The sequence below is a fragment of the Hemitrygon akajei genome, chromosome 27 (assembly GCF_048418815.1).
Source record: "Hemitrygon akajei chromosome 27, sHemAka1.3, whole genome shotgun sequence".
Lineage (NCBI taxonomy): Eukaryota > Metazoa > Chordata > Chondrichthyes > Myliobatiformes > Dasyatidae > Hemitrygon > Hemitrygon akajei.
In genome coordinates this window covers 28883504-28907989 of record NC_133150.1, presented here as the reverse complement: position 1 = coordinate 28907989, position 24486 = coordinate 28883504, and the positions used below count along the sequence as shown (strand labels likewise).

General features: G+C 41.5%; 1 protein-coding gene across 2 annotated transcripts in view; it reads right to left on the bottom strand.

Moving 5' to 3' along the window:
- Nucleotides 1–24486, bottom strand: part of foxp4 (forkhead box P4) — a 395709-nt gene that overhangs the window by 89672 nt on the left and 281551 nt on the right. For both annotated transcript variants that reach the window (XM_073030525.1, XM_073030526.1), the window contains exons 4-5: nt 19823–19945; nt 17264–17395 (exon numbers count right to left, since the gene is read on the bottom strand). In XM_073030525.1, the coding sequence (XP_072886626.1) occupies nt 17264–17395; nt 19823–19945 (255 nt within the window). The remainder of the gene's footprint in view (nt 1–17263; nt 17396–19822; nt 19946–24486) is intronic.

Below are 24486 nucleotides of genomic sequence, written 5' to 3'. Positions count from 1 at the left end.
TGAAACGGTGCTTGGGTTGTTTGATACAATAGATCTGAGGGAGTTTTATTCTGTATCAAAGTAGTACCTGCTTGAAGAGTTCGATAGAACAGTTCGGAGGAAGTTCTTTTCTCTGACTGACTCTGAGGTATCTGCTCTGGGAGCTTTTGTTAGGATAGTGCAGAAGGAGCCTTACTATCTCTTTAACCTGTGCTATATTTATCCTGGGGGTGTTTGATAGGATGATGCAGAGAGGGCTTGACGGACATTGAATTTTCCACCCCCCTGTATTCTTTTCCCGCTCTCACCATTCCACTAGATTCTGCCTTCCTTTGTTCATATTTCCATTTTTTCCTTCCCCTCTCCCTTCTTCTGTCATCTAATCTCATTATCCTCCCCTACTTAGTTCATCTGGATATCACTCATCCATCTGGGTTTCTTCTGTCTTGGTTAATCTTTCATATCCCCTCCCCCACCTGGCTCCATCTGCCCGTCATCCCTCTGTTACTTGGTTCCACCTATCACCTAACAATCTCTGTCTGCCGCCCCCCACCCTCTCCCCTTCCTCTCACTTCAATGTGCAGTCTGTTGTCCATCTACTGTCTCAGTCCTGATGTAGGACCTTGCCTCCATAGATGTTGTTTACACGCTGGGGTCTCGGAATAGTTTGTGCTTTTTTTCACTCTGGACTTCAGCATCCACAATTTCTTCTCTCTAAGGCTGTGTGTCAAAGTTCACTGTTCAAAGTAAATTTATTATCAAAGTACATAAATATCGTCATATACTACCCTACGATTCATTTTCCTGCTGCCATTCAAAAGACAACAAACTGTGAAAATACAAAAGGAGAGAAAGATAAACAGAAGAATAATAATGAATAAGTGAGCAATAAATATCAAGCACATGAGTTGTAGAGTCCTTGAAAGTGAGTCCATAGATTGTGAAATTATTTCAGTGCTGGCTGAGTAAGTTTATCCCCTCTGGTTCAAGAGCTGATGGTTGAGGGGAAATAACTATTCCTGAACCAGGTGGTGTGGGACCTGAGGCTCATGTACCTCCTTCCTGTTAGCAGCACCAAGAAGAGAGCATGGCCTGGATAATGGGGGTCCTTGATAATGGTGCTTATTCTGGGAGTGTATGATGGGATAGAATGGGGGGGGGCTTTACTCTCTATCTAATCCATGCTCTACTTGTCGTGGGAGTGTTTAATGGATTAGCGTAGAGGGAGCTATGCGCTACACTCAATCTATGATACGGCTATCCCATGAATCTTTGATTGCCCAGTGTAAACTGGACTTCACTCTGCAGTTAATCCATCCTATAGTTGCCCTGGAAATGTTTGATGTTTGGGTGCCTGAAACTCAATAACATCCCTCACCCTAAGGCTAATAAAATTCACATGCAATAAAGAAAGTTTTAAAAAAAAAATCTGGCCTACTTCAACTTACGCTCTGCAATCACCCACTCCTTTCAATAACCATAAACTCTCCGAGGTAAATCAAAAGCTGTCAAAGATATCAGCCTGAAATGGCAGCAGAGAACTTGCACAGTATTAAGTGATAAGGTCCAGAAATGTTACAGTGATAAAGGATACTGCAGAGTTCAGTACTGGGAGGAATGATAAACACCTCTTTGATGTACTCAATGAAATATGGGCTGTATCACCCTGGCAGATGAGATCTTTAGAAGCTGAAAAAGTAAGGAAATGGTTCTTGATCCAAATCTGCAATGTGGCCAAACTGCTTATAAACCAGCACAGACAGGAATTCCCAGGAGAAGGAAAGGGGTCAAGGCCATTTCCTTGGAGGGTGTGTAATACATTTGAAGATGCTGGGTGTTCGCTGATGGGCTTCACTCCTTTAACACGTTTTGTCTGTATTCTGTTTACATTAGATGCAGTTCAGTGACTAAAGCTAGCGGGGTAACAGGCTTGTCAGGTTGATTTATGAGCACATCAACCCAAGTTTCTGTGTATCGTACAAGACTGACAGCGGCAGTTCATTAAATCTGGGTCCTGAGTGACTCAGAACTTGGCGTCAGACCTGCTGTTTAAACGTCAACTTTAACCCTCTGAAACACACCACTTGTTTTTCAATGTTTTTCCTTCCTCTCCTGAAGCTACTGGCTCTTGTGATAATTCCACAGGTGCCAGGAACTTCCTTTTCAGTCGCCCAAGTGGTTCATCTTCTTGTGAGAACTTTGAGAATATGAATCTGCAGGCTGAACCACTGGGAGAGAACATTTCTGATTACAGGCCTGGTTATCCAGGGATCATAAGTTCACAGCCAGGAGACACCTTAAAGCATTTTGCAGCCAATAAAATACTTTCTGGAGTGAAATCATAGTTGCAGTGAAATATCGCTGTCAACTACAAACTGCGGGGTTCAACAAACATTAAAATAGTAATCTGTATTTTATAAACACAAGGAAGTCTGCGGATGCTGGAAATGCAAAGCAACACACAGCCAAAATGCTGGAGGAACTCAGCAGGTCAAGCAACACCTATGGAAATGAATGAACGGTTGACATTTTGGGACTGAAAAGGAAGGAAGGAGATGCCAGAATTTAAAAAAATGGGAGAGGGGAAGGAGGATAGCTAGAAGGTGATGGGTGAAGCCAGGTGGGTAGGAAAGATAAAGGACTGGAGAAGAAGGAATATGAAAGGAGAAGAGAGTGGACCATTGGAGAAAGGAAAGGAGGAGGGTACTGAAGGGGAGATAGGTGATAGGCAGGACAGAATAAGTAAGAGGCCAGAATGACGAATAGAAGAGAAGGGGAGGGGAGGGAATTTTTTTTTACCAGAAGGAGAAATCAATATTCATGCCACACACACAAAATGCTGGTGGAATGCAGCAGGCCAGGTAGCACCCATAGGAAGAAGACGTTTCGGGTCAAGACACTTCGTCGACTGTACTTCTTCCTATAGATGCTGCCTGGCCTGCTGTGTTCCACCAGCATTTTGTGTGTGTTGCTTGAATTTCCAGCATCTGCAGATTTCCTTGTGTTTGTATCAATATTCATGCCATCAGGTTGGAGGCTATTACAGAGGAATGGATCTTGTTATTACTGTTGAGTACAGGGAACTACTGAGACAAGAGAAAGGAGGCTGGCCAAAGTTGACTGGAAGAGGACTCTAGCAGGGATGATGGTGGAGCAGCAATGGCTGGAGTTTTAAAGAAGCAATTTGAAGGATGTATGATTGGTTCATCTCAAAGATTCTAAAGGAAGGTTGAGGCAACCAGGGCTGACAAGGGAAGTCGAAGACAGCATAAAGCAAAAGCGTGGGAGTATAATATAGCAAGAATTAGTGGGAGGTTGGAAGAGTGGGAAGGTTTTATAAACCAACAGAACACAACTAAAAACAACAATAAGGAGATAAACTATTAAATATGAAGGTAAGATAACTAATAATATAATGAGAGTTTTTCAGATACATACAGAGAAAAAGAGAGGCAAGAGTGGACATCAGACCACTGGAAAATGACACTGGAGACGTAGATATGGGTACAAAGATATGGAGGACGAACTGGAATAAGTATTTTGTGTTGATCTTTATGGTGGAAGTGACCTAAAGCATGCCAGAAATTGGAGAATGTCAGGAGCAGAAGTGAGTGCAGTCACCATTACTAAGGAGAAGGTGCTTGGGAAGCTGAGAGGCCTAAAGGTTGTTAAGTCACCTGAAACAGATGGATTACACACCAGGGTTCTGAATGAGGTTGCTAAAAAGATAGTAGAGGCATTAGTAATGATCTTTTAAGAATCTCTAGATTCTGGAATGGTTCCAGAGGACTGGAAAATTGCAAATGTCACTCAATTCTTCAAGAAAGAGGTAGCTAAAGAGATTGTAGATGCATTAGTTGTGATATATCAAAAATTACTGGTTTCTGGAATTTTTCCAAAGGATGGAAAATTACAAATGTCACTCAACTCTTTAGGAAAGGAGGGAGGCAAAAGACAATAGGACAATTAGCCTGACTTCAATGGTTGGCCAGATGTTAGAGTCCTTTATTAAAGATGAGGTTTCAGGGTGCTTGGAGGCATACCATAAATTTGGCAGAAGTCGGCATTGTTTCCTGAATAGAAAACCTTGCTTGATAAATCTGCTCGAATTCTTCTATGAAATAATGGGCAGGATAAGCAAAGGGGAGTAAGTGGATGTTGCTGTTGCGTCAGCTATTTTTCACGCTATATATTAATAATTTGGCATCAAAGTTTATGGGGAGAAGGCAGAAAAATTGGGATGAAGTTGGGTCCTCTTCTAGGCCAAGAGGGCATGACTTCAGGATTGAAGGACGTCCATTTAGAACAGAGATGCGGAGAAATTACTTTAGTCAGAGGGTGGTAAATCTGTGGAATTTGTTGACTCGAGCAGCTGTGGAGGCCAAGTCATTGGGTGCATTTAAGGCAGAGGTAGATAGGTTCTTGATTAGCCAGGGCATCAAAGGGTATGGGGACGTGGCAGTGGAGTGGGGATGACTGGGAGAATTGGATCAGCTCGTGACTGAATGGTGGAGCAGACTCAAGGGGCCAAATGGCCTACTTCTGCTCCTATATCCTATGGTCTTATATCAATCACTATCGGACAGCGGAAAAAACATGATGGGTCGAACAGTCTAATTCTGCTCCTATAGTTTATGGTCTTATATACATAGGAAAACTTCACTTTCGGTGCCATATGGGACCCTTTACATATAACATATATATATATATATATATATATACATATAACAACACACACATATATTTGGTTTTACATTCAAAGGGCAATAATTCTGACAATGCAGATTCTATCTGGTTTGCACTGCTTTTGTCTCTTGAATGGATCTTCAATTCCCTTGAAGACAATTCTACCCATGAGTACAGCCTTGGCATTGAGCACAAAAGCTGGGACCTTATGTTATAACTGTGCAAAACACTAATTGGGCCACACCGTGTGCACTTCCAGTCACTGCTCTTCAGGGGAAGAATAAAGTTAGAGAGGGTGCGGAAAAGATTCACAAGGATGTTGATTGGGTTGGAGGGCTTGAGTTATCAAGAAAGATTGGATAAGCTTTTTCCCTTGGCATGAAGGAGGCTGAGAGATGACATATAAAATTATGAGAAGCATAGATTAGGTAGGTAGCCAGTGTCTGTTCCCCGTGGCAAGGTTTAAATTGAGAGAGAGCAGATTTATGGGTGTTGTGGAGAGTGAATTTTCCACACCACGAGTCATAGTAGAATGGACTGTGAGAGAAGGCGGAGGAGGAAGGGAGAATAACAACATTTAAGAGGCATCTTGAATGAGCAGGGCCTAGAAGGACATGGAATTAATACAGGCAAGTGGGCACAGTATAGATTGGCAAATTGGTCAGCAGTGAGTGGCAAGGCCTGTTTCTGTGCTGTACAGCTCAATGAGTGACCCAATGAGCCACTTAGATGAACTCTCAAGGAATTGAGAAAGGGCTTAAAGTCAAATTTCCCAGCAATAGTTAAATGACAAAACTGAATTGAAAAAGTTAGTGAATGGGTCGTGTTTCTATTCATCTTGTCTGCACAGAATATTTCTGGCGTGAATATTTCCGGTGTGGATTTCCAGCATCAGAATATTAGCAAAGCAATTCTGCGGGTGATGATATAGTTCTGGGAGACTTTAATTTCCCAAATATTTAGTGGGAGAACCCAATGACTAACGGATCAGAGGAAAGTTTTTTTTTGACGCAGTACATTAATGCACCAACAATAGGGGAGGCCTGTCTAGATTTGATATTCTGGAACAATCAGGATAGAATTTTGAGTACGAAGTTGTTGAGCCTTCAGGAACAAGCCATCGTAACATTGTTAGTTTCGAGGTTTATCGGGGGAACATATCAGTAAAAACCAAAGCCATTAACTTTTGAATTTCAGAAAGGCAAAGTTTGTGCAGATGCAGCAAAGACTTCAGAAGGTAAACTGGAAGGAACCGTTTGCCGTTGAGTCAGTTGAAGAACAATGGGGTCGATTTAAAGAGGTAATTCATGCAGTGCAGGAAATGTTCGTATCCACAGTTGGGAGAAGCCATAAAAATTGTAGATCAACTACATGGATGAATAAAGACATACATTAAAAAAATTGAAGAAAAGACAGCTGTAAAAGAAAACAGAAAAAATGGTGGTGATGTTAACGGTAGGGGATACGAAAATATGAGAGCTATAGTCAAGAAGGAATTAGGATTGTCAAAAGACAGGTTAAGAAGGATATTGCTGATAATGCTAAGATTGACCCCAAGAGATTTTTTTCAATACTTTAGTAGTGAAAGGAAAGTCAAGGAGGAAGTTAAGTGTATTAGGAATAGTAGTGGGGTGATAAATTACGCAGAGGAGGACATAGCAGATACTCTTAACTTATATTTTAATGAAGTAGTCACCTGCAAAGATGTTAGCAATATGTCAGTAAGTGTGGAGAAAAATAAGGTTGTTTCAAGTGACTTAGAAATCTTAGAAAGTGAGGTCCTGCTTCAGCTGAAAAGGCTGAAAGTTAATAAATCTCTGGGGCCGGACAACATATAACCAAGGGTACTTAAAGAAGGTTGTGACTATGTATACAAACTCCTAACATGTATTTTTCAAAAGTCAGTGAAGTTTGGTGAAATCCCTAAGGACTGGAAACGGGTTAAAATTGTCCCCATATATAAGATGGGTTACCACACAGACCCTGGTAACTATAGACTAGTAAGCTTAACGTATCATAGGTAAGATCATGCAAACATGAATAAAGAATGAGATGGAAAAGCAGCTGATAAGAACAGGCATGCTTGCAGATAGCCAGCATGAGTTCAGAAAGGGGAAATCATGGTTTACTAATATGTAGAGTTCTATGAAGAGGCAACTAAAATTTATGATAATGAAGATTGGTTGATATAATTTACTTGGACTTTCAGAAGGCTTTTGACAAGGTACCCCACAAGAGGTTAAGAATCAAATTACAGGAGGTAGGGACTCAGGGTAGGTTGTGCGAATGGGTGCAGAATTGGCACTAAGACAGAAAATAGTGAGTTTTCATACATAGATGATGTTATAAGTGGGGTTCCACAGGGATCAGTTTTGGGACTGCTACTGTTTTGGATAATGATCTGAATAAGCACATAACAAATTAACTAGTAAAGTTTGTAGATGACATAAAATTAGGGGAACGAGCTGATAATATTCAGGCAGCAGAATCAATACCGTTAAATCTAAACAAAATCCAGATGTGGGCGGATAAATTTAATGTAAGAAATTTAATGTAAGTAAATGTAAAATACTATGTATAGGAAGTCAAAATATTAGATATAAATGTACAATGGAGGGTCTTGAGCTAGAAAATGCACTGTATGAGAAGGATTTGTGTGTTCTGGTGGACATCACTATCAACAACTAGACAATGCACAGAAGTGATTAGGAAGGTGAATATAATGTTGGGCTATATAACGTAGAACAGAGTGATCTAGGGTGGTGAAGAAAGCTTTTGGTATGCTGGCCTTTATAAATCAGAGCATTGAGTATAGGAGTTGGGATGTAATGTTAAAATTGTACAAGGCATTGGTGAGGCCAAATTTGGAGTATTGTGTACAGTTCTGGTCACCGAATTATAGGAAAGATATCAACAAAATAGAGAGAGTACAGAGGAGATTTACTAGAATGTTACCTGGGTTTCAGCACCTAAGTTACAGGGAAAGGCTGAACAAGTTAGGTCTTTATTCTTTGGAGCGTAGAAGGTTGAGGGGGGACTTGATAGAGGTATTTAAAATAATGAGGGGGATAGATCGAGTTGACGTGGATAGGCTTTTTCCATTGAGAGTAGGGGAGATTCAAACAAGAGGACGTGATTTGAGAGTTAGGGGGCAAAAGTTTAAGGGTAACACGAGGGGGAATTTCTTTACTCAGAGAGTGGTAGCTGTGTGGAACGAGCTTCCAGTAGAAGTGGTAGAGGCAAGTTCGGTATTGTCATTTAAAGTAAAATTGGATAGGTATATGGACAGGAAAGGAATGGAGGGTTATGGGCTGAGTGCGGGCCAGTGGGACTAGGTGAGAGTAAGAGTCAGGTCGGACTAGGAGGGTCAAGATGGCCTGCTTCCGTGCTGTAATTGTTATATGGTTATAATGTGCTCAGTGAAGTTCAAGTCCAGAGAGGCCACAATTGCCCTTAAGCTGTATAATGTGCTTGTGAGGCCACAGTTTAAATACTCTGTGTGGTTTTGGTCTCCATATTGTGTGAAGGATATGAAGGCACTAGAGAGAGTTCAGAGTCTAGTCGCCCTTGACTAGACTCATTCCACGTCTGCAGGGTATGAGCTATGGAGAAAGATGGAAAGAATTTAATATTTTTAGCCTAAGTAGACATAGAGTGTGAGGAGACATGATAGAAGTGTTCAAAATCAGTAAGGGTATAAGTAAGGTGGATGCCAGCTGCTACTTCAGAATTAATCCATCAACGAGGACACGGGGCCACAGGTGGAGACTGGTTAAAGAGAGATTTCCGACTAATGTCAGGAAGCATTTCTTTACACAGTAGGTTGTGGACACACAGAACAAACAACCTAGTTGTATAGTTGCCAGTAGTATCTTAGAGACTTTCAAATCTAAACCCGATAGTTATTTCAACACACTATGTGAATAGGAATTTGGCAAGCTTTGTTTGGCCGAATGGCTTGTTCTTGTCAAAACCTTTCTAATGTTCTGACTATTGGTCAGGAGGAGGAGGAATCAAAGCTGATGTTCACCCCACCCCACTCTTCATCTGAGAAGAACCACAACAAACTGCAGTACTCAATTACAGTCCACAAAGACTAGGCCTGACTCAAGTGATGTCACTAACTGGATTCTTATCATGCTGAACAATATCTACAAACCACTGTGCCAGTGTCTACCAAATTATATTATTCTGACTCTAAATTCGCAATGTAACCAAAGCCAAAGCGAAGATAAATTTATTATCGAAGTATGCACACTCAGTGACCTCGTTGTTAGGTACATCTGCTTGTTAATGCAAATATCTAACCTGCCTATCATGTGACAGCAACTTCATGTATAAAAGCATTGGTCAAGAGATCCAATTGTTGTTCAGACCAAATATCAGAATGGGGAAGAAATGTGACTTAAGTGGCTTTGATAGTGGAATGGTCGTTGGTGCCAGACGGGGTGGTCTGAGAAAGCTGATCTGCTGGTATTTCACGCACAACAGTCTCCAGAGTTTATGGGGTATGTGATAAACAAAAAAAAAATACAGTGAGCGGCAGTTCTATGGGCAAAAACACCTTGTTAATGAGAGAAGTCAGAGGAGAATCGCCACAATGGTTCAAGCTGACAAGAAGGTAACAGTAACTCAAATAAACACATGTTATAACAGTGGTGGGCATAACATGTCGAATGTTGAAGTGGATGGTCTACAGTAACAGAAGACCCCGAACATACACTCAGTGGCCACTTTATTAGGTACCCCCTGTACCTAATAAAGTGGCCAATGAGTGTATATATCACCATACTCTACCTTGAGATTCATTTTCTTGCAAGTATTATCAGGAAAAAAGAAATACAATAGGACCTTCCAAAAATCCGTACATTAGCAAAGACTTACGAATGCCAACAGTAAAAAAACCAGACAAACTGTGATCACAATTCAACTCAAGGTAGAAGTAGCAGGTAAATTTAGTTCTGTTTGTCTTTCTTGGGACGGGGGAGCTAAGAAAATGCTTATCAGAACTAGGACCATTATTGGGCAACCAAATATTGACAAAGCATTTTGGACACTAAAGAAATTAAAGAATTATGTGACAGGGTAAAAAAAAAATGGAGGCAAGGTAAGAAATCTTATTGAATAACAAAGAAACCTCAAGGGTCTGTCTAGTCAGTTCTGCCCCTATTTCCTACAAGCATAAAAAGAACCTTTAAGTAATTTTCACTATGTACCATTAGAGTAAAATGGAAAACAAATTTGTAACATAAAAGCCCAAACCTGTCAAAGAAAAAACCTCTGATGTGACATCAAAGCAGCTGTTTTAATATTAGTGTGAAACATAAACTTGATGATAATCATTCAAGACCTCAATCATTCCACTTAACCAACACACAGGTCCCTTTAACCAAAGTGAGTTGGTTCTCATTTGCTAAGTGAGGGGAGTTAAAGGCAGGAAAGAAACAATTTATACCTATTGGAGTTTTATGACCGTAACTGGCTCAAAAGATAGCCTGTGCATGTTCTATATCTGGACTTTTATATTTCAATGGTGGAAAAAACACACAAGGTTTTCTTTTATTTATTTATTGAGAGAGCATGCGGAATAGACCCTTCTGGCCCTTTAAGTCAAGATGCCCAGCAATCCCCCAATTTAGACCCAATCTAATCACAGAACAATTTACAATGACCAACTAATGTACCAGCTGGAACAGATTTGGACAGTGGGAGGAAACCGGAGCACCCAGAGAATGTATGAACTCCTAACAGGCAGTGGTGGGAATTGAACCCAGGTGGCTGTGCTGACCACTACACTACTGTACTTTGCTGCTACTGCTTTTATACAAGATCAGAGCTTAAGACTGGGGTTCCCAACCTTTTACATGCTATGGATCCCTACTACTAACTGAGAGGTCCATGGACCCCAGGTTGGGAACTCCTGGCTTGAGCGGTTGCATATAATTTTTAGACATGGGTTGTGAACAAGTTAATTGACATGAAGCAGAGTAGGAATAAAGTGATTATTTACAAAATGACAAGTGACTAGGGAAGCATCTCAAAGATTGATGCAGCTACTAGCAACTTCTATCTATGCTTAGATGAGTAAATTGTGGGTAATATATTCAAGATTGTTCATGGTACAAATTACATGTAAAGTAAGCTGTGAAAAGGATACAAAGAGTTGTAACACAGGCATTCTAAATCTTTGGATAAAAAGGTGGTGAAATAGAATGTGTGAAATTAACTACTTTGATTGGAAGAATGGAAAAAGGAAATTTAAATAAAAATAGGGATTAACAAATCTTGCTCTTCAAAGGCCATCTTTATGTATTAATTACTGAGTTAGCATTTAAGTACAGCAAGCAATGGGGAAGTAAATGGCACTTAACCATTACTGGAATAATGCTGGAATATAAAGCAAGCAATCTTACTGCACTTACTTATTTGAGACTGCACCTGGAGTCTTTTTTACCCATTTGGTCTCAGTGCCAAAGGAAAGATTGTCGAAAAATTTATCCCCCAGGATCAGCAGGACCAAGTTTGCTGTATAGTATCAATTGAGTATTGTACTCTGCCTCTAAAATTCATTCCAATGGGCTGAGCTACTATTGGTGCGTTCAGGGCTACCATCTGGGGAGTGAATTTCTAGTCAGAAATCTTTGCCTTAGAGGACATGAAATGCACGAGATTGATTCCTGTGTTGATAGGGGTGATTCCTTGTGGGGAGATTTGTAGAAAGGACTTTTAATCTCTGGAGTTAAAAGATTAAGATGTGATCTCATTAAAACTGGGCTGGACAAACTGGGAAAACTAAAATTAGTGGTCAGAGTCTCAAAGTGAGTGCCTGGACATACAGGATTGAGAAAAGGAGATTTATTTTTCTACTGTGGATTGTGAATTTTCAGACTTCTCCACCCCAGAGGGCAGTGAGCGCTCTGTCATTCTAGACAGATTTCCATGCACTAGGGGAATCAAGGGATTTGTGCAGAAAAATTGGAAATGACATGAAGGTTCAGCCACCGTCTTATTGAATGGCAGATCAGGCTTGGGAGCCTTTTGTCCGATTCATTCTCCTATTTCTTCTGAATACCAACTTAGAATCAATCATCAACATTTCAGACCAAAGCAAAATTACACAGATATTGGAAATATGAAATAGAAACACAAACCTCTAGTAGTCTAAGTGTATCAAGGATCATCTATGGATTGATGGATTTAATGCTTCAGAGTGATGACCTTACAGCATTTTCTGTTTTTGGATATTTTTCTGTTTTTATACTAACAATTTTGAATTGCATTGCCTCAATTAAAGTTGTAGTGACACTGAAAATTCATTTCACCCTAACCCTGTGTTGGATTCTAAACTTCCATTTACCTACTAACCCCTTGGCATTGCTATAATTTCAGCAGAAATTGTGTGAGGCCTCTAAAGCTCTTGATGTTGACCATTCCACCTATCAGAAGTAAGCAGGCATATTGTCCTCATTAATGGCCCATTTTCCTTTGCTCATATGCACTGTACTACTCTCAGGTGTATACACAATATGAGCAGCAAACACTCTGCTCACATCTCCCAGGGCTGACCTGGTGTGTGCCTAGAATACACCCATGGATCTGCACCAGATGGCACGTGCACAACCATAGTGCAGAGGACCAGCTCCTCACACAGAACCAAGAATAGGAATACTTCTGCAATCTGGAAGCCATTACACATTTTAACAGACAGGTGTGAACACAAGCATCTGACCGTGAGGGTCGTGGGCCAGACTCGGGAAATCTTTGAATAGTTATTCATCCTACGCAAAAAAAATTCTTTGAATCTTTTTCTAATTTTGGCTTTGTAAATTTTGTTCTCATCAAAGTTTGAAATGTTCACAGTGGTGACTCCAAAGTTTTCACATTTTATGCAGCCACATGTATTAAACAGTCCTAGGTCAGCTACAATATGGGATAAAATCCTTGCAATGTAGACACTGTTCCATCAAACAATCCCAAGTCACAAATTGTAAGGGTTAGATACAGTGTAATGCTGTCACTGTAATATGTTCTAGTAATACTTGCACAAAAGCATCTTTAAATTTTTGGTTTCCCACAGGCAATTCTTTTAATTTTCAACTCCATGACCCAATTAAACTCCTAAATCTCTTGCATCCAATCTCATCATCTAAGAAATGCTCATTTGTCATGGGATTAATGTCTGGTTGAGGGAAAGGCCCATTACTGTTGTGGGCTTATTAGACCAGACAGAAACATAAGACATAGGAGCAGAATTAGGCCATTTGGCCCATTAAGTCTGCTTCGCCATTTCATCATGGCTGACCCATTTCTCTCACAAACCCCATTCTCCTGCCTTTACCCCAAAACCTATCACAACCTGACTAATCAAGAACCTATCAACATCTGCCTTAAATACATTCAATGACCTGGCCTCCATAGCCACCTGTCACACAGATACACCATCCTCTTGTTAAGGAATTTCCTCCTAATCTCCATTCAAAATGGACATCCCTCTATTCTGTGGCTGTGCCCTCGGGTAATAGATTCTCCCACCAAAGGAAATGTTCTCTCCACATCTACTCTATCTAGGCTTTTCAAAATTCCATAGGTTTCAATACGATCTCCCCTCATTCTTCTAAATTCCAACGAGTAAAGGCCTAAAGCCATCAATTGCTCCTCATACAATAAGCCTTTCATTCCCGGAATCATTCTCGGTAACCTCCTTTGAACCCTCTCCAATGTCAGCACATCCTTTCTTAAATAAGGGGCCCACAATACTACAATTGAGGTCTCACTAGTACCTTATAAAGCTTCAGCATTACATCCTTGCTTTTATAGTCCAGTCCTCTCGAAATAAATGATAATATAGCAATTCCCTTCCTCACCACTGACTCAACCTGCTAATAAGCTTTTAGGAAATCCTGTATATGGACTCCCAAATCCCTTTGCACCTTGGATTTTTGAATTTTCTCCCCATTTAGAAAATAGACTATGCTTTCATTCCTTCTATCAAAGTGCATGATCACACACTTCCCTACAATGTATTCCACCTGCCACCTCTTTGCCCATTCTCCTAATCTGTCCAAGTCCTTCGGCAGGCTCCCTGATTCCTCAACACTATCTGCCCCTCCACCCATGTTCATATCATCCACAAACTTGGCCACAAAGCCATCAATTCCGTCATCCAAATGCATGATGTACAACACTGTAATCCCAACACTGACCCCTGCAGAGCTGCACTAGTCACTAGCAGCCAATCAGATAATTCCTCAAATAATTCTAACAGGTGTATCAGACAAAATTTTCCTTTAAGGAAATCATGCTAACATTGGTCTTTTTTATCATGTGCCTCCAAATACCCTGGGACTTCATCGTTAACAATTGACTCTAACAACTTCCCAACCACTGAGGCCAGGCTAACTGGCCTAAAATTTTGCTCCTTTTGCCTCTCCCTTCTTGAAGTGTGGAGTGACATTTCCAATTTTCTTGTCCTCTGGAACCATTCCAGAATCTAGCAATCATTACTAACATCTCCACAATCTCTTTAGCTACCTCTTTCAGAACCCTAGAGTGTGAGCCATCTGGTCCAAGTGACTTATCTACCTTCAATCCTTTCAGCCACCCAAGCACCTTCTGTCTAGTAATAGCACCTGCACTCACTTCTGCCTGCTGACACTCTCGAACTTCTGGAATATTGCTAGTGTCTTCCACAGCAAAGACTGATGCAAAATACTTATTCAGTTGGTTCGCCATTTCCTTGTCTGCCTTTTCTACCTCTCCAGCATCAATTTCCAGCAGTCCATTATCTACTCCTACCTCTCTTTCACTCTTGATATATGTGAATCAACCTTTGGTGTCCACTTTGATATTATGGGCTAGCTTGTCCTCTTTTTTCATCCTTTTCCCCCCTTATGGCTTTTTTAGTTGCCTTCTGTTGGTTTTTAAAAGTTTCCCAATCCTCTTCCTTCCCATTAATCTATTATGTGCCTTCTCTTTGCTATTTATGTTGGCTTTGACCTCCTTCATCAGCCATGGTTGTGTCATCTTGCCTTTAGAATACTTCTTCTTTGGGATGTATCTATCCTGCACCTTCTAAATTGCTCCCAGAAACTCCAGTCATTACTGCTCTGCTATCACCCTTGCTAGTGTCCTCTTCCAAACAACTTTGGCCTACTCCTCCCTCATGCCTCTGTAATTACCTTTGCTGTAATGTTGATGTATCTGACTTAAGCTTCTCTTTCTCAAATTGCAGGGTGATTTCTATCATATTTTGATCATTGCCTACCAAAAGTTCCTTTACCTTAAGCTCCCTAATCAAATCCGGTTCATTACACAATACCCAATCCATGACTATGGTAACATTGCCCTTCTGACGTGCCTTTCCTATCTCCCATTGTAATTTGTAGGCTACATCTTGGCTACTGTTCGGAGAGCTGTATATAACTACCATCAGGAACTGGTTCATGCATGGATGTCAAGATTTGTTGCTGATAGTGAAACAGATGATTGAATCATGAATATTACTGTTCAGTAGGAGGCAACTTGGCCCATCAACCAAAGCATTTCACATCATGACAAATGATATTATAAAAGTATGTTCCTTGTATCGCCTTTGTTTGTGTGGTTGTACGCGGTAAACCTTTCTACAACTGCCAAAAATTGGTCTTTATTTACTCAATCAATACCATGCTTAATATTAAACTTGTCTATCAAATCTTCTCTTAACATTCTAAGCAGTAGAAGGAATATTCCTGTATTCTCTACTCTCCACACAACTGAGGTATCCCATCCCTGGTACCATTCCAATAAATTCTTCTGCCAGCCCTCGATAATTCTTAACCTTTCCAAAAGCATGGTACTCATAAGGAAACTTCTAACTGATGTTTAGCCACCATTTTATAAAGATTTACCACATTGATGGCCTAACCTTTGCATATCCAAGATGTTGAACCAAACATTGACTCTGTATCATGTTGCTACGAAGCTAAAGCAGTGCTTTGTGTTCTGTGAAGTCCATGTGTTAGCTAGTTTGTGCAATAGTTACCCCCACATTAAAGAAGTCATGCACAGATAACTTTTCCCCTACCACTCAGGAAATGCTTGAATTCTTATGAACTATTAATCCAAAACAGTATCTATCAAGTACTGAACTGAGTTGTATCGGTGATCAGGGGAGCTGAGAAAATCTTAAGAGAGCAAAACCAGTTATTCTTGGGTGAAAGAATGAGAAAATGTGTGTGTTTTATAGAACATAGTGTAGGACAGTACAGCACAGTATGGGCCATTCAGCCCACAATGTTATGCCAATCTATGTAAACCTACTCCACAATCATTCTAACCCTTCCCTCTTATACAGCCCATAACTCTGTATTTTTCTTACATCCACATGCCTATCTAAGACAGATGCATTACGAGGGGTGATTGATAAGTTCGTGGCCTAAGGTAGAAGGAGTCAATTTTAGAAAACCTAGCACATTTATTTTTCAACATAGTCCCCTCCTACATTAACACACTTAGTCTAGTGGTTGTGGAGCATACGGATCCCTTCTTTGTAGAAGTGGTCCACAGCAGGGGTGATTGATAAGTTTGTGGCCTAAGGAGATAAGTTATTAACTTCAAACTTTCTGCATTATCACTCAGAGTTGAACTGCACGTGCATGTAACAAGAACGTCTTGGACCTCCAGGTGGTCCACAGCAAGGGTGATCGATAAGTTCGTGGCCTAAGATAGAAGGGGATGAAGTATACAGCTCTCGTTATATGCACGTACAGTTCAACTCTGAGTGAAAGTGCAGAAAGCTTGAAGTTAATAACTCCTCTCCTTCTACCTTAGGCCATGAACTTATCAATCACCACATGCTGTGGACCACTTCTGCAGGTCCAAGACGCCAACTTCTACAAAGAAGGGATCTGTATGCTCCTCGACCGCTGGACTATGTGTGTAAATGTAGGAAAAATAAATGTGCTAGGTTTTCTAAAATTGACTCCTTCTACCTTAGGCCACAAACTTATCAATCACCCCTCGTATGTCCCTTTTGTATTTCTAGTACAAACTTTGGCAGTGCATTCCAGACACTCATCACTCTCTGTGTAATAAACCTACCTCCAATATCTCCCCTAAACTTAGCTCCACTCACTTTAAACCAGGGGTTCCGAACCTGAGGTCCATGGACTGCTCGGCTAATGGTAGGGATCTGTGATATAAAAAAGGATGGGAACCCTTGCCTAATGTGTGCTTTAGTATTAACTGTTACCACACTGGGGGAAAAAAGTGCTGGCTCTCCACTCTATCTATACCTCTCGTACTGTTATTCACCTCTGTCAAGTTGCCTCCTGTCGTCCTTCAATCTAAAGCAAAAAGCCCAAGCTCACTCAACCTTTCCTCATAAGACACGTGTGCACGTTTCAGCACAGTCAGCTAATCCATACCATAATATCAGTCGCAAATGAGATTGGGATGCTGCCACAGTCAAATAGCCATCTGTCCCCATTTGCTTTCACACACTCAGGTGTTGTATCAGGCGAGGAAAGTGCCAGTACTTCCAACTGAAAGGGGAAGGGTTAAAATGGTCACCTCCCCACCCAGTTCACCCAGCCAACAGTCACTGGGATGAGCTTACCTCTTTTGGTTGCTTGACAGTTTGCTGCTGCTGTTGTTGCTGTTGTTGGTGCTGCTGTTGCTGCTGTTGCTGCTGTTGAGTTAGCAGCTGTAGATGCAATTGTTCCTGTTGCTTCTTGTAATACTCCTGAAGCTGTTAAGGAATGGAAAGGCAGTGAGGTGATGGTAGAGAATGAGGGAGGGAGGATGGTTAGAGGGGGCAGGGGAAAAAAAGGACAGAAAACACAAAGGATCTCAGTCAGGGTAAAAAAAAATCCCTACAGATGAAGCAATCAGAAAATTAATATCAGAACAATAGCCAGCATACAGTGCAAACTTCACTGCTATTCTGCGTTAGACAACACCAATTAAATTCTCGGTGGAAAGTTAATTATCTGTCAGTGCAATCCTACAGGGTCTGTGGGATCATTGTGTGCTGGTGACATGTAGATGAGGAGCCTGTAAAATACTGCTTGGGATGACTGCTATGTTTAGAAGGATCCAAGAAATATATTAATTTAGATTGGTGACTCGTTTAAAGTGAAAGGAACTGATTATACAAGTACAGGGCAGCATGTGTGCGTCAACACCGACTGAATTAACTCTTCTCATTTTGATTCCTTGTCGGCTTGCAGGAAGTCTACTTGCTGAACAGGAGAAGGCCATTCAGCCCCTTGTCTCTGTTCTGTCATTCAATTAGATGAAGGCTGCTGTACATCTTAACTCCAACTACCTAACTCGGTTCCACATTCTTTAATATCCTGCAGCTGAAGAGAATTTATAAAGCAGACAGTGGGAATTTTCAACTGACTCCCCACCCTAACATATTTTTTGGGGATTAACATCTTTCACATGATTCACATCAGCCAGAATGGCCCAGCTTCTATCCTGTTATTCAACCCACAACAGCCTTGCACTTTGTACTGGAATCCCCTATCAGAAGAAATACTTTAACTCTGCCCTATTTACCATAATTAGATCACCCCTTAATCATAAACATTTAAGATATACAAGTCTGTTCTGTGCATCCTGTCCTCATCATTTATCTGTTTTTTTTAAGTCCTGCTACAATGCTAATGAATGCATCTTATTTGGAAGTTTGCCAGCACATTTTCATTCCTCAAAACATGTTCTTTGTCCTCAGTGGAGAGGATTTCTTCCTTTTTTATCATGATATATATTGATCTCCAACTTCTCCACTTCTGTCATTTCCAGACTTGTATTCAGCTGAGATTGTTGTGTACAGGTTCCCCAGGTTAACTTCACGGACTCTGGTTTGTTAGCATTATTGCTAGAGAAGCTGCTTTAAGCTGCCACAACACTGTTAGAGGGGAAGGATGGTAAGAGGAAGGAGCTGGGGGAAAGAAGGGGCCACACCGTGTTGCTTACCAGCTCCTGACTGGCACAGAGCTGCAGCTGACAGGGCTGCTACTTTGCAGCTCAAGTGACCCAAGTTCAATGCTGGCCCCTGGAACTGTCGGAGTCGAGTTTGCATGTTCCACCTGGGACCGCGTACGTTTCCCCTGGCTTCGCCCATTTCCTCCCCTGTCCCCAAGACGTGTGGGTTAATTGGTCTCTGTAAGTTGCCCTGAGCCTGCAGGCGAGGGGCAGATTCAGGATGAAGTTGATTGGAATGCAGGAGGAATAAAGTGAGATTCTTATAGGATGAGTGCATGTGGATGATTGATAGGTTGGCACAGATGGGCCAGTGGGCTTGTTCTGGTATTGTATGACTCTATGACATGAGGGCTGGGTTTCTGTCTAGCAATTGATGGCCTCCTGACATTGCTATTGAGAGGAATAAATAGTTGACAATCCCTAACTTTTAGTAATTCCATCCTCCTGCCCTTTACTCTTTTTCAATTCCCCATTCTGGCTCCCCTCTTACCCTTTCTCTTCTCCTCAGCTGTCCATCACTTCCGTCTGGTGCCCCTCCTCCTATTTTTCATTGCCCACTGCCCTTTCCTATCAGATTCCTTCTTCTTCTTCAGCCCCTTACCCCTTCCACCTATCACCTCCCAGCTTTTTACTTTGCTCCTCCCCCAAGCACACCCATGCTCCTCATCTGGTTTCTCCTATCACCTGCAGGCTTGTAATCCTTACCCTTCCCTCCACCACCATTTTTTTCTGGTTTCTTCACCCTTCTTTTCCATTTCTGATGAGGGGTCTTGGCCTAAGATGTTGACTGTTTCTTCCTCGCCATAGATGCTGCCTGACCTGCTGAGCTCCTCCAGCACTTTGTGTGTGTGGCTCTGCAACAGGTGTGGCGTTCCTCACGTTCCCGTTGGATTCTCTGGAATTATGCGCGGTGAGGTCCGGTGTGAGGCAGAGTGCTCCCAAGTCAGAGCCACAGCTGACCCAGACTTACAGCATAAGGATAAGCGACGACGAGAGTCCCACTGACCCCCACCAGATTAAAGGAGAATCCTCTGGCAAAGCAGATGTCAGGGCACAGAGGGCAGATGTAGCCCGATGACTACAGAACAAACAGAAGCTGCTGACCGAGCACAGTGCAGTGTTGGTGCCACAGGGCCTGTCTCACACAGCACTCCCCCTGCATAACGTGCGGCATGCTGCTTACCTGCTGTAACATGACGGCCTGCTGCTGCTGCAATAGGGCTTGCAGCTGGGGAGGGGACAGGATCTGCTGCATCTGCTGCGGGGTGATCACCTGCGGGTTCATCATGGCGACCGATACGGGCACCTGCAAGCAGACAAAGAGTAATTTACATTTAATAGAGAGCTCTGAATCGTAAGTGGTTTAGACAGCTTGGCGAGGATAGGAGTGGACCCAATGGCAGGATGGTCAGTAACCAGAAGGCATCGATTTAAAACAAATTTCAGGAGAGCCAGAGGAGAGGGGAAATTTATTTTTTACTGTCTAAGAGTGAAAACGGTTACAAGAATAACTTTCTTGAGGAAACAGGATAAATTATTGAAGGGAAAAAATGTGTTAAGGAATGAGGCAAAAGAACTTGGCCTTCAATAAATAGTGCACGTGTCATAGTAGAAGGAAGCAGAGACAAAACAAAGGTGGGAAAGAGGAAAAAGTGACAGATTAACAGGTCCCTGGCCAAATCCTGTTTGTATTTAAAGAGATATTTGCAATAAATAGAGTATAGCAAAGGTTTATTGAGCATATTCTATAAGGGTCAATGAAGTAGTCAATGTCCAATCTCTCCAGAGTTTAGAAAAATCAACAGTGATTTCAAACTTTAAAGTTCAAAGTAAATATATTATTAAAGTGCATATATGTCACTATATACAACCCTGAGATTCATTTTCTTGTGGGCATACTCAATAAATCTATAGAATAATAAACTTAACAGAATCAATGAAACACTGCCCATCTTGGACATTCAACCAGATTGCAGAAGATAATGAACTGTGCAAATACAAAAAGGAAGAAATAATAAATAAACAAACAAACAAGCAATAAATACTGAGAACATGAGATGAAGAGTCCTGGAAAGTTATTCCATTGACTGTGGGATCATTTCAATGATTGGGCAAGTGAAGTTGAGTGAAGTTATCCTCTTTGGTTCAAGAGCCTGATGGTTGATGTGTAGTAGCTGTTCTTGAACCTGGGAATGTGAGTCCTGAGGTTCCTGTACCTCCTTCCTAATGGCAGCAATGAGAAGAGAGCGTGTCCTGGGTGATGGGGGTCCCTGATGATGGATGCTGCTTAGCTGTGACAGTGTTTCACGTAGATGTGCTCAGTGCTTGGGAGGGCTTTACCCTTGGTAGACTGGGCCATATCCACTACTTTTTGTAGGATTTTCTATTCAAGAGCATGGGTGTTTCCATACCAGGCTGTGATGCAGCCAGTCAATATACTCTCTTCTACTCATCTATAGTAGTTTGTCAAAGTTTTAGATGTCATTCCGAATCTCTAAGGAAGTAGAGGCACTATCATGCTTTCTTCTTAATTGCACATGTGCTGGGCCCAGGACAGGTCCTCTGATATAATACACCAAGGAATTTTAAAACTGCTGACCCTCTTCACCTCAGATTCTCCAACGAAAAATGGCTCATGAACCTCTGGTTTTCTTCTCCAGAAGCCAATAACCTTGGCCTTGCTGAACCTGAGTTTAAAATGTCATTGAAAAGTATTAAATATTCATGGATTTTTAAGGTTAGAAGTAGGGATGATAATTTGCCCTGACTGGATTGTCCAGAAATGTGAGTCATGGTTCCAAACTAAAAGGGTTGCCGTTCAGGAATTTCCCAAGATGATAGTGGATCTATTGAGAAATTGCTGCCCATTTACTGTGGAAGCTCAGTTGCTGAGATATATATATATATATAGAGAGAGAGAGAGAGAGAGAGAGAGAGAGAGAGAGAGAGAGAGAGAGAGAGAGAGAGAGAGAGAGAGAGAGAGAGAGAGAGAGAGAGAGAGAGAGAGAGAGAGAGAGAGAGAGAGAGAGAGAGAGAGAGAAATCCATAGATCTTTGAATTTTGAGGGAATCAAGAGGTGGTTCATTTTGGCAGGTCAAATATGCTGGCAGAATATAGCATTAATGGTAAGACTCGTGACAGTATGGAATATCAGAGGGATCTTGGGGACCGAGTCCATAAGACACTCAAAGCTCCTGCGCAGGTTGACTCTGTGGTTAAGAAGGCATATGGTGCATTGGCCTTCATCAACTATGGGATTGAATTTAAGAGCTGAGAGGTAATGTTACAGCTATATAGGACCCTGGTCAGACCCCACTTGGAGTACTGTGCTCAGTTCTGGTCACCTCACTACAGGAAGGATGTGGAAACTATTGAAAGGGTGCAGAGGGGATTTACAAGGATGTTTCCTGGATTGGGTAAGCATGTCTTATGAGAATAGATTGAGTGAACTTGGCCTTTTCTCCTGTGAGAAAAGTGGAGGATGACAGGTGACCTGATAGAGATGTGTAAGATGATGAGAGGCATTGATCATGTGGATAGTCAGAGGCTTTTTCCCAAGACTGAAATGGCTAACACGAGAGGGCAAAGTTTTAATGTGCTTGGAAGTAGGTACAGAGGAGATGTCAGGGGTAAGTTTTTTACGCAGAGAGTGGTGAGTGCATGGAATGGTCTGCCGGCAATGGTGGTGGAGGCGGATACGCTAGGGTCTTTTAAGAGACTCCTGGATAGGTACATGGAGCTTAGAAAAATAGAGGGCTATGGGTAACCCTAGGCAATTTCTAAAGTACGTGTTCAGCACAGCATCGTGGGCTGAAGGGCCTGTTTTGTGCTGTAGGTTTTCTATGTTTCTATTAGATAAATAGGGGAAAGTGGAGTTGAGAGAAAAGTTTAGCCCAGAGAAAACTGAGAGAGCAATACACCATTGCAGGAACAGTGCTAAAGCAGTGCTGTATTTTCAAAAGGGAAACAATGAAGTCATATTGCACTGCAGGAAGGGCATGACTCAAAGATTATTGTCAGACACCAAAGATGAGGGAAAGCTAATCTCTTCCTCCTGACAATAAAGTAAACTTTAAGCCATGCTACTTATTATATGTTATGTACAAATTATATAGACAATTACACAATTTTAACCCAGACAAATGCAAAAGATGGCATTATGAAACAAATGTGCTGATAAACATACTTTGAAGGGAGTGCAGTTTTCCCTCATGTCTGCCTTCTGACTTTGTACTTTTGATGAGAGAGTGAAGCACTCTAGGAACAGTGCTGAAACGGCACTCCACAGTTGAGGTGAGATATTAAACCAAGAACCTTCCAGCATTATTGGGGGTGGGTATTATGGATGCCATAACCTATTACTGAAGAAAAGCATGAGAGTTCTCCCCTTTCTCCTCTCCACTCTTTACCCCTCAGCTAACATCATCAGATGGATTATCTGGTCAATATTAAATTACTATTTAACAATACTTCAATGGCTGCAGAATACTTTGGTTGGCCTGATGTTGAGAATGTACGATTTACATACAAGTTTCTCATCCCTTTTTAAATAAAATAGAAATCCTAAAAAGGATGAAGTGACTTAAAACAACAGTCCCCTGAGTCAATGGGGATTTATTGCAGAATGGCGAGAGAGACTAAGGGAGTTGGATTTCTGAGACACTGATAATCATTAATGAATCCTGGGCCGAATCAAGAAGATTGGAGGCAGTCCCATTTGGTGACTATATTAGTGGAATTGAAAAAGCAAGCACAAGCCCCTGTAAAATATTGAGATTGATTATTGTATAAAAACCATATTATTTGTACAGTGATTACAGAGGAAGCAGTGTAAGATAGGATGAGCCTGGCTCATCATAATGGAAGTGATGAGCCAGTTCACCACTGAGGCACTCTTCCTGGAGTTCCAAAAGTATGATAACAACATTCCACATCAAAAGGCTTCTCAATAAGCATAAAGCTATAGGGATTTGTAGCTAAATCTTAGGAAATTGCTATGAAACTGGCTGAAGAACAGTAAACCACAGAAACTGGTTCAAAGGGTATTGTTAAACATGGAGAAACAGAGGGATAATGGGGCCCACATCCATAGATCAATCAAAATTGCCATGCCAGTTGATAAGGTTGTTAAGAAGGTGTATGGTGTATTGGCCTTCATTAGTCAAGGATTGAGTTCATTAGCCACAAGGTAACGTTCCAGCTCTGTAAATCCCTGGTTAGATAACACTGGGAATATTGTGTTAAGTTCTGGTTGCCTCAGTATAGGAAGAATGTGACAGCTTTAGAGAGGGTGAAGAGGAGAGGATGCTGCCTGGACTATAGGCCATGTCTTACAGAGATAGGTTGAGGAAGCTAAGGCTTTTCTCTTTGGAGCGAACGAGGATGAGAGGTCTACAAGATGGTAAGAGGCATTGATGTAATAGATTGCCGGAGACTTTTTCCCAGGGCAGAAATAGCCAATACAAGGGGGCATATATTAAGGTGATTGTTGGAAAGGATGGAGTGGAGGTTGTCAGAGGTAAGTTCTTTACACAGAGAGTAATGGATGCTTGGAACATACTGCCAGGGGTAGTAGTAGAGGCAGGTGCATTAGGGGAATTTAAGAAACTCCTCGATAGGCAAAGTGATGATAGATAAATGAAGGGCTTTGTTGGGGGAAGGGTTAGATTGATCTTAGAGTAGGTAGCAGATTGGCACGACATTGTTGGCCGAAGAACATGTACTGTGCTGTAATGTTCTATGTCCTATGGAGCCGGAGTGGGGAAGGGTACTGAAGATTAATTTTGGGGATCCTGCTGTTTCCAATTTATGCCAGAGCCTTGGATACACAAATTCAATGCGAAGTGA